This window comes from Neovison vison, chromosome 13 (genome assembly GCF_020171115.1).
Source record: "Neovison vison isolate M4711 chromosome 13, ASM_NN_V1, whole genome shotgun sequence".
NCBI classification, from domain to species: Eukaryota; Metazoa; Chordata; class Mammalia; order Carnivora; family Mustelidae; genus Neogale; species Neogale vison.
This window is the reverse complement of record NC_058103.1, coordinates 103900720-103918071: the sequence shown is the minus strand read 5'-3', so window position 1 is coordinate 103918071 and position 17352 is coordinate 103900720. Positions and strand designations below refer to the sequence as shown.

The window sequence follows — 17352 nt, the reverse complement described above, 5'->3', positions numbered from 1 at the left end:
AGAAGCAAAAAGAAACGGAGATGTTGCCCCAGGCGGGGTTAATGTAGCAGGACAGGGTGCAGGTCTTCTTTCTCCCAGCTGACACACGGGTGAAAGGGTAGCTGCCTAGGAGGCTCCTAGGATGAACTTGGGGCCTGGGAGGCGCCGGACCCCTGGGTCGGGTCCGCTCCGCCGGGGCAAGGCGAGGCGCTGGGGAGCAGCTTTTGTCCAGGACGGTGAGCTCTGCGGACCCAAGGCCGACAGGAGGCGACGGCAGGCAAACAGAGCGACCACGTAGAGGTCGCTGTGCTCAGTAACTCCTTCCTGCCCTTTTTCTTAACGTCCTTTCCGTTTGGTGCCTCGGGCGCGGCTCCCCGTAGCACCCCCGCCCGCCCTCGGGTGACTAGGGCCGCAGCAGCAGAGAGACAGCCAGCTTGCTGCTCATCGCCCGCGTCCTGGGATTCCCGGCGGCGGCGGCGCGCCTGCGCACAGCCCGGGTCACGCGCGCGGCGCGGGGGCGGGCTGGCGCTCGCGGGGCTGTCATTCGCTGCGCGCACCGCCGCCCTCAGCAGCGCCGGGCTGTTCCGGCTCCTCCCTCTCCCGGTGCCTCAGCCCCACCATGGTGCTGGAGTCGGTGGTCGCGGACTTGCTGAACCGCTTCCTGGGGGACTATGTGGAGAACCTCAACAAGTCCCAGCTGAAGCTGGGGATCTGGGGCGGTAAGCGAGAGGGTGCGGCTGGTGGGCTGCGGCGCTGGCGAAGGGGCCCACGCTGCGGGCTCCTCTTGCCCGGATCCAGCCCGGGCCCGGCTCCCTCCGCCGCCCGAGACTCCGCCTCCGGGGAGGGCCGTCGGCGTCCCCCCCATCCCCCCCCCTCCGGGGCGGCAGGTGCGCGATGCCGGGAGGCCTGTGCCCGCTTCCGCCGCCGCGGTGTCCCGGGTACCCGCCCGGGGTGGGGAGAGGCTGCAGGGTCCTGCTCGCGCTGCCCGAGTTCCCGCCTTCCGCGTCCCGGAGGCGGTCTCCCAGCTCTGTCCCGCCGTGCCCTCCTCGGAGGGTCCTCTCGCTGCCCTCAGTCTGGCCCGGTTGGCTCCACGGGGCTTTCTCCTCCAGCACCGCGTGCAGTGGGGATGGCTGCGTGGTCACACACGCCTAATAAAGTGGCACCAAGGAAGAAGAAAAGGGAAATTGAGTTTCGCAGTTAACCTTCTCTTGGCATTTTATGGCGAGCAGGACCTGGCTTCCTTCTTTTTAGGATTGCAGGATTGGGGCAGGGATCTCTGTTGGCCCTGGAAGATCATTCCCACAGGCCTGTTTAGTATGGCTTCTTACAGTACTTTGAGCTTTTGAGAAGACGACTTCTTCCCTTAATATTTACTTCACCTCAGTAGGAGATGACTTTCAGTTTTGTTTTGGATGATAGAAAAAAATAATTCAAGCCACGACAGGCATCATCATTAATTAGGTGTATGCCCCAAACACAAACGTTTCTGTCCTCAACATTGAGTGTGTAGAAGTAGTAAGTAGTATGTTTGCACACTTTTCAGAAAAGATTATTTGCACTGATAATGCATATTAAGCTTTGGGGAGCTTGGGGATACAGTTTCACACTACAAGAGACTTTTGGGAGTTTTGTCAGCTTTGGAAGGAAATCCAAAGAACTACTCAAATGGATGGAACTTCTTTTAATTTAGTCAACAAATAGTTACAGACCCACGCTGTCCGATAGGGAGGCCATCAGCCCTGCGGCTCTTAGGCACTTGAAATGTAGTGAGTGTGAATTGAGACTTGCTGTTAAGTCTGAAATGAGGTGGAGTTTTGAAAATAGTAGGAGAAAGAGTGTAAGATCTCAATCTTTCATGTTGATTATATGTTGAAATAGTAATTATATTGGGTTAAGTACAGTGTATTATTAAAATTCATTCCCCCGTTTCTTTTTCCTTTTTTTAAAAAAACTTGGTTCCTGAAATTTATAATTGCATATGTGAACCATATATTTATACTGAGCAGTGTTGTTACAGAGCCAGGAGTACAGCCCTGGTTGGGGAGGAGCCTTTTTGGATAGGTCGCTGATCATTTGATTGGTTCTGGGTGGTTTGCCCAACACTACATCCTTTGTGTGCCCTACCCCAACGCTAATAAAATGCAGGAGAAAGAGAAGTAAAGGAGGAGACATTAGAGGAATTAAATTTCTGGTGCCTTCTGTAGGAGCCAACTCTTTCTTCAGAATACTGTTGAATACAAATTATTCTTCTTAGTCTGTAAACATTATTATTATTATTTTAAGATTTTTATTTATTTGAGATAGAAAGTGAGGGACCACCGGCAAGGTGAGGGGCAGAGGAAGAAGCAAGCTCTGCGCTGAGTAAAGATCCCCCTGTGGGGGCTCAATCCTAGGAATCTGGGATCATGACCCCACCAGAAGGCAGACACTTAACTGACTGAGCCACCTAGGCTCCCCTCTAGTCTGTAAACATTATTGGAAATCTGAAAAGGGACTGGGCTAGCATTTAGGAAACATGGGTTCTAGGTTGTTGTGTTGGATAAACCACTAGCCTTTCTTCTTGTTAGTTTCTTCATCTTTAGACTTTAAAAGGAAAAAAAAATCATACCAAATAATATAATATTCCCACGTGGTCACTGCTCAAAATCACCTGCCAAGTTAAAACGGTGTGCCCTATTTATGTCAGATTTATTTTTAAAGAAACAAGGTTTATGGGTATATTCAACTATTTCTTCTCTGCCAAATTTTTCTATCCTTTTTCTTTAAAATCAGAAGTTGGAATAAGTATCATATGAGGGGCCTTCTAGTGCCAGTACTCTGATTTTAGTTGTACGTGTTTTTGCTATGAAATTGTGAACTATGCTTCCTGGGGATTTTGAACCTTTTCACATCTGAAATTAAAACGCCACAATATTATGTCATATATTCCTCTCTTTTTTAGTGGACTTTATTTTCTTTAATCTCATTTTCTTTCTTTTAGAATGAGGTATGCTGCCAATGGCAAACTCACTTTATAATAAGCCTCAGAAAAGAAACTCCTTTCTTTCAGGAATTGTATCCATTAGAAGTCTAATCTGGGATTCCCTCAGCTTTATCAGCCTACATCTCTGCTCTGTGAAGTGTTGCCACCATTTATTTTTGTGGTTGTTATTAAGGAAGGTTTTATAGATATTATTCAGTGTATTTTATGACACTAATTCTCCCACTGAAAAAGAAAGGCAAGATATGTGAGTTATTTTTCTTCTCTGAAAATATTCCTGAAGAAATGTATCTTTAACCTTTTGTGGTAAACAAGTGGGTATTTAATGGAATAGCTGATATTTATGACATCCATAATACAAATTTTATAAAGAATTGAAATTTATATATTCTTATTTGAAAACTATTTGTTGTAGTAAATAAGGTTTATGTGTCATAAACCTTGGCTGTTTCCATTTTTTCTGTTGTTAAATTTTCACATCTTGGGATGCCTGGGTGGCTCAGTCGATTAAGTGTCTGCCTTCGGCTCAGGTCATGATCCCAGTGTCCTGGGATCAAGTCCCACATGGGGCTCCTTGCTCAGCGGAGAACCTGCTTCTCTCTTTCTGCCTGCCACTTCCCCTGCTTGTGTGCTCGCTTTCTCTCTGACAAATAAATCTATAAAAAATTATTTTTCACATCCTGAGAAATGAATTCAACCTGTGAAAATTTCACAGGGCTGATCTTACTATTCTTTAGAAACACATGGAAAACTAAAGTGATACTTCTTAACTGGAATATTTGACTAGGCTAAAGCAGTGATTTTTAACTGTCTGAGACATTTTTGGTTGTCACACTTAGTAGCAGAGTTGTGCTACTAGGATCTAATGAGTAGACCCCAGGCATACTGCTACACCCTGCAATGAATAGGACAGCTCCTCACAACAAAGAATTATCTAGCTGAAAATATTTGTTGAGAAACTCAGCTCTGAGGAGAATATTGAGATTGACTTCTTCATTTTTTTTTTTTTTTAGATTTTTTTTTCTTTTTTAAAAAAGATTTTATTTATTTATTTAACAGAGAGAGAGAGAGAGAGCACAAGTAGGCAGAGACGGGGGTGGCGGGGGAGCAGGCTCCCCACTGAGCAGAGAGTCCAATGTGGGGCTCAATCCCAGGACCCTGAGATTATGACCTGAGCTGAAGGCAGAGGCTTAACCCACCGAGCCCCCCAGGCGCCCCTGTCTTCTTCATTTTTAAGAGACCTTCTGGGTGCTGAACACACTGTAGTAAGAAATGAAAAAGAACTTAGAGAATGTGTATGCCTCATGAAATTTACAGTTTAAGAAGGAAACATGTCTTAAGTGATTGAAAGGTATCATCTTGGTAAGAATGCAAAATGATGTCAGGAAGTAGTTTCAAAAGTCTAAATATTGTGTAAACAATTTGAAAAGGATTGTGTGCATATATTCATACATACATAGACATTCACAGTGAAATTCATGATAAACAAAAAGTTGTGGAATAAAAAGGATGAGGAAATTTTATTTGAAAGTCCAGAAACAGGAAGTATACTATGGAAATTGCCTTTAAATTGGAGAAGCCAAAAGAAAAGCTGTCTTTTTCTTTTTTCTGTTTTTATTCTTTTATTTTTTGATTTATTTATTTTTTTAAGATTTTATTTTTTTATTTGACACAGAAAGAAGGAGCACAAGCAGGGGGAGCAGCAAAGGGAGAAGGAGAAGCAGGCTCTCCTTTGAGCAGGGAGCCCGATGTGCACCTGGAATGCAGTATGGGCCTGGATCCCAGGCCCATGGGATCATAACCTCAATCGAAAACAGATGCTTAATGACTAAGCCACCTAAGCACCCCTGTTTTTATTCTTTCAGAGATATTTTTTTTAAGATTTTATTTATTTATTTGACAGAGAGAAATCACAAGTAGATGGAGAGGCAGGCGGAGGGGGGGAAGCAGGCTCCCCGCTGAGCAGAGAGCCCTATGCGGGACTCGATCCCAGGACCCTGAGATCATGACCCAAGCTGAAGGCACCGGCTTAACCCACTGAGCCACCCAGGCGCCCCCCCAATTTTTTTTTTTTTTAATGCCAAACAATTCCTGTGTGTGTGTTTTAAGATTTTATTTATTTATTTGTTAGAGAGTGAGAGAGCACAAGCTGGGGGAGCAGCAAACAGAGGGAGAAGCAGGCTCCCTGTTGAGCTAGGAGCACTGACTAGGAGGGACTCAATCCCAGGACCCTTGCTGGGATCATGACCTGAGCCAAAGGCAGACAGTTACCCTACTGAGCCACCCAGGCATCCCAATTCCCAATACAGTGATTTAAGCTGAATGTCTTTTAAAAAACCTCGTTGTAGGAAAATGAGGCCCTGATTATTTACTAACTGTGGGACCCGTAGCAAAACATTTTAATTCTTTAAGCCTCAGTTTCCTTATCTGTAAAATGAGGAAATAGCACTGTGTTTGGGATTAAATGATTTGAAAATCCTTTGTACTTGTAATTGTTAAATTGTTAATACTGATAGTAATATGACAAACAAACCTGGCTGAGTTATGAAAACAGCTTGCTTTGTTTTATTTTCATGAATATGTTTCTTCTAGGCTTTATTTAAACTTAGGGTTTTCATATTCTGTAGTTTGACAGTTTGGTATAGCGCTAACACAACACATCTAAACACTTATTTTCCAAACTTCTTAAAAAAACCCATTTACATTTGAATTTAATTTAAAATACTTATATTTTATATAAGTATATATACTTATATCCCAGCAGGTTTGTAAGTCAGGTTTTCAAAGGCTCAGAAAAATATGTGGTGGCATGTTGCTTGCCTATTCAGTTAGGAAGGGTTTTGTTCTCTAGAAACTGGTACCTAAAATAAATTGTACAGCCCTTAGCCATTTGAGCTGTGTCCAGGATGTAATTGTTTTAAGAGTAACATGTTTTTGAAAAGGTATGTTGAAATGCCTTATCTTTTGCAACTTGATTTAAGTAGTATTAAGCAATGTAGAACCTTGTCAGTTTGATTTTTCAAAATGTTTTACTGTGGAATGTCAGCAGGAAAATCCTTCATTCCGAATTCTCACTTCCATTTGATGGGTAGAGTATACAAGAGGCTGGGATGTATTGGCTCCAGGGAGTGGCTACAGTGACCAGGGATAGAAGCCAGGTGGAGTGCCTGCAGAGTTCGTAGCTCTGCAAACCACGCTGAGCCCGTGCTGATGACTGTGCTGTCCTTCACCTCAGGCCTGACACTTTTCTGCCAGCTGCCAGATACTGTTGGGAGTAGAGCAGCTTAAGGAAGGAGTGATCTAATTCCATCTTTGATACTGCCTAGTTAATGTGGCTTTTGGCAAGTCACTGACAAGTGACCACTAGTTTCTTATCTGTAAATGAGGTGGTTAGGCAAGGTCATCTCTTCTGGCTTTTAACCTTTGTGATTTGAACAAGGCCAGAGCAGAGTGATCTCCTTCATTAGTTGTCTTTGTGCCTCTTGCTCTTCTTACATAGTGGGAAATTATGATCACTGCATCTTTCCTCTTTGTTCTTCATTCAGAATGGTGAGCAAAGAGTCACAGACATGAAATGTTGCAAATTCAAATCTAATATCTTACATTGTCCTAACTGATAGCTGTAGAGTAGCTTGAGAATACAGGAAAAAGTAGGCCTCTTTGCTTCTTTTTAACCTTGACAAATAAAACATAGCCGTATCAAGATATTTCTAAACTTGTAGAGGAATTCTTTTTTTGTCCTTTCCTCCCAGCCAGAACCTGGTGTAGTGAAGGCCACATTTGTCAGTAGCTTGTCCTATATATAGCATGTAAAATAAATAACAAAGTTCAGTATTGTAATACATATTTAGGTTCAGTTATTATCAAAGCAATGCTTAAAAACTTAATTTGAAAATAACCTTACCACCCTTTTAAAAGCATCATAAATTGAAAATTCCTCCCTTTTCCAGAAAAAAAAAAAAACTGGAGGTTGGTAGTTTGATAACCATTTTGCTTGGAAGCTCTGCTACACTATTCATTTATGAGATCCCTGAAATGTTCCTGAAAGGGAGAAAGTTGGTAATCTGGCAGCTTTCCACCTTTCTTTGCCAAGACTTCCTATTTGAACAAGGAAATGGAAAGAGTAAGAGTCAATTGTTTCCTTTCACGATGTCTCCCAAGACAAAGTCTCTAAACTATTAAAGGGAGTTCTGTGGGAGGTGCCTACATGGCTCTGTTGGAGGAGGGAGGGGCAGAGGAGAGTGACAAGAGTGTGACTCTTGATCTTGGGATGGTGTTTCAAGCCCCACATGAGGTATAGGGATTACTTAAATAAATCTTACAAGAAAAAGGAGCCTGTTAACTAAATTAGTTAATTTGGGTTGAATGGAAATGTTCAATTGAAATGAATTGCTACAGTAGTTTCTTCAGTATTCTTTACTAAAACAATGGTTATTAAAATAATTTGATTTATGCTTTAAAAAACTGTTCAGTCATTTACATTAGTACACTTTTTGAGAATGAGTATGTCTCAGTATTTTGATATACTTTCAAGTAATGAGTCTGTGATACATAAAGGAAACAAAATAAATATATAGCATTAAATTTTTTAAAATGTTTTATTTTTTTAAAAATGTTTTATTTATTTATTTGACAGACAGAGATCACAAGTAGAGGGAGAGGCAGGCAGAGAGAGAGAGGAAGCTGGCGCCCCACCGAGCAGAGAGCCCGATGCGGGGCTCGATCCCAGGACCCTGAGATCATGACCTGAGCCGAATGCAGAGGCCTTAACCCACTGAGCCACCCAGGAGTCCCAGCATTATGAATTTTTTTAATTGTTTTATAATATGCAAAACTAGTTTCATGGAGTAGGCATGGCATTTTTGTTTGTTGGGCTGTTTTGTTTTATTTTTAAACAGTTTTAAATTAATCTATGTTTTATGTTAACAACATTGACCGGGGAGTCAGGAGACCGAGGTTTTATTGCACCGCTACACAATAATTGTATGATTTTAGATAAACCACCTGATATTTTTAGGCTTTATTTTTTTCATATGTAAAGTGAGCAGGAATTAGATTTAAAGATCTTTATGGTTCTGAATAGATATAAATTATGAATTTCTGTCTTTGTTTTTGGAAAAATGTAGATTTATGAAAAGTACTATGATGACCATCTCCTGCTTCTGTGTTTTCCACTGTGCCACTATCCTTTCTTCTGATAATCCTCCTAACATAAACCTTGACTCTATCCTTTTTTACTGGTTTTGTCCTTGTTAGGTTTACTGATTTTAGTTTCCCTTTTGGTTTGGGATTTTTTTCACACTCTTAAAATGCAAAGACCAAAAGTGGATCCACCAACTACACAGGCCTCTCAATGTATGGCATTTTTTCTCCACAAAGGAGATAGAATTATTTTCAGAATTAAAATTCTCTACCCATCCTGCTCTGCTCTTTGGGAGACAGTGTGATATTCTGAGCAAAACACTGGGCATCAGAAAATTTGAGCCCTGGCTCTACCACTTACTAGGTTGACATAGTGTCCTTAGGCCAGTCATTTAGCCTTCCTGTGCCTCAGTTTCTTTTGCTTGATGTCTGTGTCCTGTCTCCTTCAATGGAAGATCAAGAAAGGTAGCTCAAAGAGTGTTTTCTAAAATATAACAATTTTATGTTCTTTTCTTTTTTAAAAAGATTTTATTTATTTATTTGACAGACAGTGAGAGAGGGGACACACAAGCAGGGGGAGTGGGAGAGGGAGGAGGGTTCTTGCTGAGCAGAAAGCCTGATGTGGGGCTCGATCCCAGGACCCTGGGATCATGACCTGAGCCAAAGGCAGACACTTAACAACTGAGCCACCCAGGCACTGTTCTCAATTTTATGTTCTTATTGTAGTTGTCCTACTCTAGTATAATATGCTTTCTAAATCAATTATGTCAGTGTTTATTGAGCTTCTACTATGAGGATAATCAGTAAGGAATTTATAATCAAGTTGGGGATTTAGGTAGTTAAGTACCATAAGAAAGATATAGCTAAACTTCTGTGAAAGTTCAGACAGATTATTTCTGCCTGGAAGTATTTAACATCAGTACGGTCTTTCTTCATTTATTTTGTAAGCTATTATGTGCTTTAGAAGCCATTCTTGAATTTAGGCTTGTTTCTTATTAAGCCAGTACCATTTCATTTGTATTCCTAAATGTACTAAGTTGGTTGTTTTCTTTAATTTAGCAACATTTCTTTTTCTATTGTATTTTTTTGAGGTGACTCCAACTCTGCTTACCTTGGTGTCATTTGCTAATTTAATGGATTTACTATCATTTTCATCTTCTGGTTCATTAGTAAAGATTATTAGATAAATTTTGATCCAGGTACTTCTGAAAATACTCTTTATGATTAACTTTGTGGCACTTGGGTGGCATGGTTGGTTGGGCGTCTGCCATCAACTCAGGTCATGATCCCTTGGTCCTGGGTTGGAGTCCTGCACCTGGCTCCCTGCTCAGTGGGGAGTCGCTTCTCCCCCTGCCCCTCCCCCTGCTTGTGCAAGTGCTCTAGCTCTCTTTCTCTAGCAAGGATAAATAAATAAATAAATATTTAAGATTAACTTTGAAACTCTATGTGTGACTCCCTAGCTATGTATGCTCATCAAAATAATTTTAGTTTATTACTGAGAATCCTAATGTGAGAATGAGAAACTTCTTCTGAAACACAGACTGTACTTACTGCTTACTCTCACTCTTTAGGCCTGTCAGTTCATCATAAAGGGGAATCATTTCATAGAACTTCTTCCTTGTCTCTCACCATTGTCTCCATGGAACTTCTCCATGGGATTAGAGACACCTGATTGTGGGACTGGCTTTAGTGCCCTTCTTGCTGTCAGTGTTAAGTTTATCTAGTTTATCCATCTCCAATTCATTCTTTTTCTTGTTTGTTTTTTTTTTTAAGTTTTTTTTTCTTAAAGATTTTATTTATTTATTTGACAGAGAGAGAGATAGCAAGCAGGCAGAGCAGCAGGCAGAGAGAGGGGGAAGCAGGCTCCCCGCTGAGCAGAGAGTCCGATGCTGGGCTCAATCCCAGGACCCTGAGATCATGACCTGAGCTGAAAGCAGAGGCTCAACCCACTGAGCCACCTAGGCGCCCCTGTTTTTTAAAGTTTTGACTCGAATATTTACCCTTCCTCCAGATTTTCAGGAACTTTGGCCTCTGTTCTTAGCCCTGTGATCTGGCTAATAGCAATAAAGTTGTTTATATATGGAATTATTATGCTATCTTGAAGTAGAACAGGAAATTAAATATTAACTTTTCCTTACTATCCAGTTAAATATAAAATGGTTGATATTTAGGAGGGGGTCTACTTTAATCTTAGTCTTATAAATTATTTTTTATATAAACAGAATTTCTGACATTCCGAGGATAGGCAGTTCAACTCCTGCATATATATCTGCAGAAAAGCATGCAGTTGAGTGGAAGAATACATGTTAGCACAGTGCGTAACCTAGATAAAGCACTCAGCTGCTGGTTGAATGAATGCACTTTCACCCTGGTGTTAATCTGCAATTTGCTACTATTCCTCCCCTTTTCTTTGTACTGAGGCTAGTGGCTCCTCCTTCAGTGCAAATAACTTATAGAATGTGTCATTCTTATTTCGTTGTTATATTTACTGTTGTTAGATAGCATTCACATTTTTCAGAGAGGGAATATGCATTTGTTTGCTAAACCATAAGCAGAAATAAGATTTTTTTAAATGCTTCTCTAAGTAAGTTGACTATTAGATATGAGGAATGTATATAAAATATATTGAGCTCCTATTGATGTTAGAACTTACCTGTGTTTTGTTTTCCATTTTTATTATAATTTATATAATTTAAAATAAAAATCATATTTAATTACTATAAAAAACTTAACCAAAAAAATTAATTAAAAAAATCCTTAATCCTGTTAACAATAATCTCTTTGTCTGACTTTCTAAGAATACTTGTTTAACTCTGTTAGCCATTGGTAGTTTTCAGTATTTCACTTTTAAATACCATCTATTCATTGAAGAATCAAAGTGCCACTGTGCTAGAAACAGCCTACTTTTTATAAGCACATTCATATTTTTACACATATTATGTTAGTGTCTTAATAATTATTTTAAAAATTGCTTCATATCTAATGCAGATTTTTCATGAGAACTCTTGGTGACTCTTGACCCATGAGTGGGGATCACTGGGTTGATGAATCCAGATTCATGAGCAAGTTCACAAGTCTCTATATGGGTCTTAGATCTTGTTAAAACTAGTTTGGATTGCTTCCAATATGTACTAACATTGTGCAGTTTACTTCTTTTGGCTTGAATAGAGTTCCTAGTTGTAATTATTTATAATTCATTTTCTGAAGGAATTAAATCCAGGAATATTTTTCTTTTTTATGTAATTTTTGCACATAATACTTCTTTTTTTTACCCCCATGAATACCAAGTTTAATCAAAATTCCCTTGTCTAGAGAGGAAGATATGAGCAGAGAGAATAGGATCAAAGTAACAGTACTGGTCATACACATAATACTTCTTAAGGACCTTTTTCTCCCCAGTTCCAGAACACGTCTGTTTTCTACAACAGCTTTATTACCCCTGCATTTGGTCTGTGATACCATCTTGTCAATTCTACCTATAAAATAACTTCTTACTCTGACTTTGCCTTTTTGACCCTGAAGTTACTATTTCAGGTTTTAATTTCTACTTAGTATATTTTTCTTTTTCTTTCTTTCTCTTCCTTCCTTCCTTTCTCTCACTCGAGATAGAGCATGTATAAGCAGGGAGAAGGGCAGAGGGAGAGGGAGTGAGAATCTTTTTTTTTTTTTAATTTAATTTAAATTTTTTTCAGTGTTCTAAAATTCATTGTTTATGCACCACACCCAGTGCTCCACGCAATATGTGCCCTCCGTAATATCCACCACTTGGCTCCCCCAACCTCCCACCCCCCACCCCTTCAAAACCCTCAGATTGTTTTTTAGAGTCCATAGTCTCTCAGGTTCATCTCCCCTTCCAATTTCCCTCAACTCATTTCTCTTCTCCATCTACCCATGTCCTCCATGTTATTTGTTATGCTCCCCAAATAAGTGAAACCGTATGATAATTGACTCTCTCTGCTTGACCTACTTCACTCAGCATAATCTCTTCCAGTCCCATCCATGTTGATACAAAAGTTGGGTATTCATTCTTTCTGATGGAGGCATAATACCCCATAGTGTATATGGACCACATCTTCCTTATCCATTCGTCCATTGAAGGGCATCTTGGTTCTTTCCACAGTTTGGTGACCGTGGCCATTGCTGCTATAAACATTGGGGTACAGATGGCCCTCCTTTTCACTACATCTGTGTCTTTGGGGTAAATACCCAGTAGTGCAATTGCAGGGTCAGGGTAACTCTAATTTTTTCTTAAGGAATCTCCACACTGTTTTCCAAACTGGCTGCACCAACTTGCATTCCTACCAACATTGTAAGAGGGTTCAAGGGGGAGAGAATCTTAAGGAGACTCCTGGGCAACAGGGTGACGCGGGGCAACACAGGCTTGATCTCAGGACCCTGCGATCATGATATGAGCAAAAATCAAGAGTCAAATGCTTAACAGACTGAGCCACCCAGACCTCCCCTTTTTTTTAGTGTATTGTAGAAACTGCTTGACTGCCTATATTATTTCCATTTCTTCCTATTACAATGTATTTTCTTCCCTATTGCGAGGCTTCTCTCATTTTTTGCAGCTTTCAGCAGTTTATTTTAGATAACAAATGAACTTTATTATATGGAAATAACCACTCTGATCATAAGATGTCTAGTCTTAACAGTTGTTTTCTTTGTATGTGTGCATATATACTCTTTATATCAGATTGGATCAATCTGCGCTTGCCCCCTTTTTAAAAACTTAATATTCTCCCATATCTGTCTAATTTTTTGCTCTATATTATAGATGTATTATGATTTATGCCTTCTTCTTGGACATTCAGTTCTTTCGGTTCCCTCTCCCTCTACTCTCCCTCCTTCCTATTCATCCATTGTTTCTGCCCTTTTAACCAGTACTGCAATATCCTTGTAGCTAAATTGTTTGGACAGATCCATGGTTATTTCTTAGAGGAGCAGAGTAATGGTTCTAAAATACAGCTCTGATTTTGTCGTCTCTTTTATACATATTTCATCTCTGTGTTGTGACCAATCTGAACTTTTCATCCTAAAAATTCTTTGTTAGTCTGGCTCCTGCCAACCTCTCTGACTTTATCTCCTATTTTTTTTTCTCACACCCTCTAGCTACACCAAACCACATGTGGTTTCTAAAATGTGTCTTACTCATGCATGTGTATTTGCTCTCTTTTCTTATCCACCTGGTAAATATTTCATTGGCCTTCTAGCCAAGACTTTGGTGGGAAGTTCTTGATCTCCTTAGGCAGTTAGGTTTCTCCTTCTTTGCATCTCTGCACTCTTCTCCTGGAATGCCACTAGAATATTTCTAAAATTTTAGAAATTTGGTCTCCTTTGCTAGGCTGTGAGCTCCATAATAGCAGGGATGTTGTTCTTCTCATCTCTCTCTTTTCAGCACCTAACTCATAGGAAGTGTATTTTGTTTGAAAAAAATCTGAGATCTGGGAAAAGTACATCTCTCACAATAGCATAAAAGAATTAAATATTCTTTTTAGTTCATTCCAAAGTACTGTGAGGGAAAAATTACTTGTTCGAAAAATACTTAGGGTAGCATAGAAAGCATAGTATTTTTTTAAAGAAGATTTTTATTTATTTATATATTAGAGAGAGAGAGTGAGAGAGAGTACGTGAGAGGGGAGAGGGTCAGAAGGAGGAGCAGACTCCCTCCTGAGCAGAGAGCCTGATGCAGGACTCGATCCCCGGACTTCAGGATCATGACCTGAGCCAAAGGTAGTCATTAACCAACTGAGCCATCTAGGTGCCCGAAAGTATAGTATTTTTAAAAATATAAATGTGTCATGAATGATAAAGAAAATATATAACTGAATAACTCATGCTTACATTTAATATTGAAGAATAGTTTTATTAACCTTTAGAGAATTTAAGTGAAACAGAAACCTTTTTCTTTTGGTTCAGTTTTTATGTAAGTAAGAATATTTAAGTATATTATATCAACAAATGTAAGTACAGCATTTAAAACTGGAGTCATGTAATCTTACCATAATGGCTTTAGATTTAAGAAGAATTGGATGAGTTAACATTAGAACAGTGGGGGCATCTGGCTGGCTCATTTGGTAGAGTAGTGACTCTTGATCTTGGGGTCATGAGTTCGAGCCCCATATTGGGGTGTAGAGTTTAATTTAAAAAAAAAAAGGTAACTTTAGAACCATAAACAATAATCATTGGGAAGATGCCATGTTTGGAGTTTCAAAAGACTAACATTATATTCCTGTAGAAAATGTTCATTGATAGCATAATTAAAGAGAGAATCCTGGGTTACAATATGATTGATCTGTTCTAATAGTCATCTATTTATGTCCTTTTTTTCTTTTTGCTTTGTTTTGTTTTGTTTTGAGGTTTTTTGCTTAGTCATTCAAAATGATAGGTATTTTCTTTGGTTCTGGAGTTCTTTAGTCTGAGAGTCTCCACATTCTTTCTCATTGTCTACTTGAATGTTAGCCAGTTAAAGTATTTTGTAATTTCTTTTGTCCTGGGCTAACCTACATATATATACTATCATTTGCATATATAGCAACACTTTGTGTTAGTGGCTGCTTAAGTTCTTGAAGTTTGCTTTGCTTACCTATTGTCTTCTTAACTCTTAGCATAGTGCCATAGTGTTTCATACTGCATTATGACAGGCTATACTAATTGATATTTTAACTTCATATTTTTCCTCCCCCACCCCCTTTTTTTTTTAAAGGTAATGTGGCTTTAGATAACCTACAGATAAAAGAAAATGCTCTGGTAAGTTTTCAAACTATGTTGATCACTCAGTTAATTTGGTAAACTTTCAGAAATTCTTGGTTACTTGGTATCTGGTACCAGGTACCAGATAAAGTGATTGAGTCACTCAGAGAAGGATTACTTTTTGAACTGTTTGCTTTAGGAGAATCTGAGATTAAAATTTAGATTTTTTTTTCCTGTTGATCAAAATGCTCTCTCTTAGAAAGTGAAATGTTTTTCCTTGATTTAATTTGACTGAATAGATTTGTAGTAGACATTTGTCTTACTTTAATTTTCTCCAGAATTATCTTTACATATTTGGTACATAAGAACTTGACTTTAACAATTTTTGAAATGAATAATTGCATTTTTGGAAATACATTGACAGTCCAGCCTTATAATATTATGGTAATATTAATAGATCAAGTAGATTTTTTGGATTCTAGTGCTCTATCCCCTATTCCTCCTCCTGGTCTATTAGGCCTTAGCCTATCAGACTTCATTTGATTTTACAAAGTCTTAAGAATGAGGTGTTTTTTTTTTTAAGATTTTATTTATCTTTTTTAGAGAGAGAGAAAAAAAGAGTGAGAGTACACAGACGTGAGGAGTGGGAGGGGCAGAGAGAGAGGGAGAAAGTGAATCCCAAGAAGACTCTGTGCTGAGCATGGAGCCTGATGCAGGGCTTAGTCTCACAACCCTGAGACCATGACCTGAGCCAAAAATCAAGAGTCAGAAAGTTAACCCACTGAGCCACCCAGATGCCTCAAAATGAGTTTATTCTTTAATTAACAGGTCAGATATCTAACAACTACAGTATGTTTTGTAATCCTAGTGTTGACTTCTGGTTGGATTTCTACATGATGAACTGTGTAATTAAGGAGAGTCTTATAAACCAAAGTGCTCAAATGACTGGTCTCAGGGAAGCCAGTTTTGGATATTAAAGATCTTAAGAGTAGAACTTTGTCATGTGGAGTAACAATTTATTTTGTTCTGCTGGAAACAACTTGGCAGGCATGCTGGAAAGGGCATGGACCTTGGAGTGTGGCAGACCTGGGTTTCAGGGCTGGTTCTGCCATTTTACCAGCTATGTGACTTTTGGCAAGTTTCTAAGTTTCTGTGAGCATTAGTTTAATCATCTTTAAATTGGAGTTAATAGTACAAAGTAATATAGTATGTCTTTGCTTTTGTGGCTTGACTAAGATTAAAAGTAGTGGGCATTCAAAATATTTAATTTTTTTTCCCTTCCTTTATTTATATAGGATGCTACAACTTTTTAAATTTTACTCCAAAATTTAGAACGTAAGCCTCTTTTGCTGGAGATTGGAGTAAAGGTTATTTTTTTCCCTTTTTAGGAAAATATTTTAGAAGGAAAGAAGTATAAATAGAATTGCAGTGAGGGCAACTGGGTGGCTCATTCTTTAACTATCAGCCTTCAGCTCAGGTCACGATCTCCAGGTCTTGGGATCGAGCCCCACCTTGGGCTCCCTGCATGGTGGGAGCCTTGCTTCTCCCTCTCCCACTCCTCCTGCTTGTGTTCCTTCTCTCGCTGTGGCTCTCTGTCAAATAAATAAATAAAATCTTAAAAAAAAATAAGGAATTGTGGTGAGAGGATATATAAGAGGATATTTAAGAGACAAATTGAACTCTGTTAGTGTAGTTTGAATTTGGGTTATAGTTAAATATAGTAAATTATTTAGTAATTAATAATCTCCATTAATTCAAACTAGCCTCCTTTCCTCAATTAAGTTGGATTAGTGAGGATTTACTTTGACTATGGGTTCTTTACATTTATTTATTTTTTAAGATTTTATTTATTTATTTAACAGACAGAGATCACAAGTAAGCAGAGGGAAGTAGGCAGAGCAGATAGAGAGGGGGAAGCAGGCTCTCTGAAACAGGCTTCCTGTTGAGCAGAGAGCCTGATTTGAGGCTCGATCCCAGGACTCTGGGATCATGACCTGAGCCGAAGGCAGAGGCTTTAACCCACTGAGCCACCCAGGTGCCCCTTTACATTTATTTTTTGTGAAAAATTATTTCATGAGGATCGAAGCGCACATGAGCCCAAACTTTTAGAAGTGTAAAGTTCAGAGTTTGTATCCTGCATAACATAAAGTATAATATGAATGCCCTTGAATACATTTCCCACCTCTCCAACTTGCCACTGCCACCTTGGGTGTAGAGCTGCTCTCTTAACCACCAGAGAGGAATTTTGTTTTTTGGTCTACAAAAAGATCAGTATTATGTTTCATTCCTGTTCACCTTGAATGCTTGCGTTATCAGATGATTGGGTAAACTGATTATTTTAGTTAATTGTTACCTAAAGTGCTATATTTCAGTCACCAGGTTGATAGTATGTACTATATGTACTAAGGTAACAAATTGGTTAGATTGGTTTAATTTTTAGTAATTCTGATTGGTTTAATTTTTAATAATTCTAAAGACTCAAGTGATCATTGTGAATATTGGTATTGCTTAATACTCTGTGAATAAAAAAGTTATTTGTACTTTCTGGTGGTTTGGAA

At 39.2% G+C, this 17352-nt stretch overlaps 1 protein-coding gene across 3 annotated transcripts in view; it reads left to right on the top strand.

Moving 5' to 3' along the window:
* Positions 1-569: 569 nt before the first annotated feature.
* Positions 570-17352, top strand: part of VPS13C (vacuolar protein sorting 13 homolog C) — a 203572-nt gene continuing 186789 nt past the window's right edge. For all 3 annotated transcript variants that reach the window (XR_006381579.1, XM_044229943.1, XM_044229942.1), the window contains exons 1-2: positions 570-698; positions 14808-14851. Coding sequence is in view for 2 of the 3 variants with exons in the window: in XM_044229943.1 (XP_044085878.1) it covers positions 599-698; positions 14808-14851 (144 nt within the window). In the remaining variant the exon portion in view is untranslated. The remainder of the gene's footprint in view (positions 699-14807; positions 14852-17352) is intronic.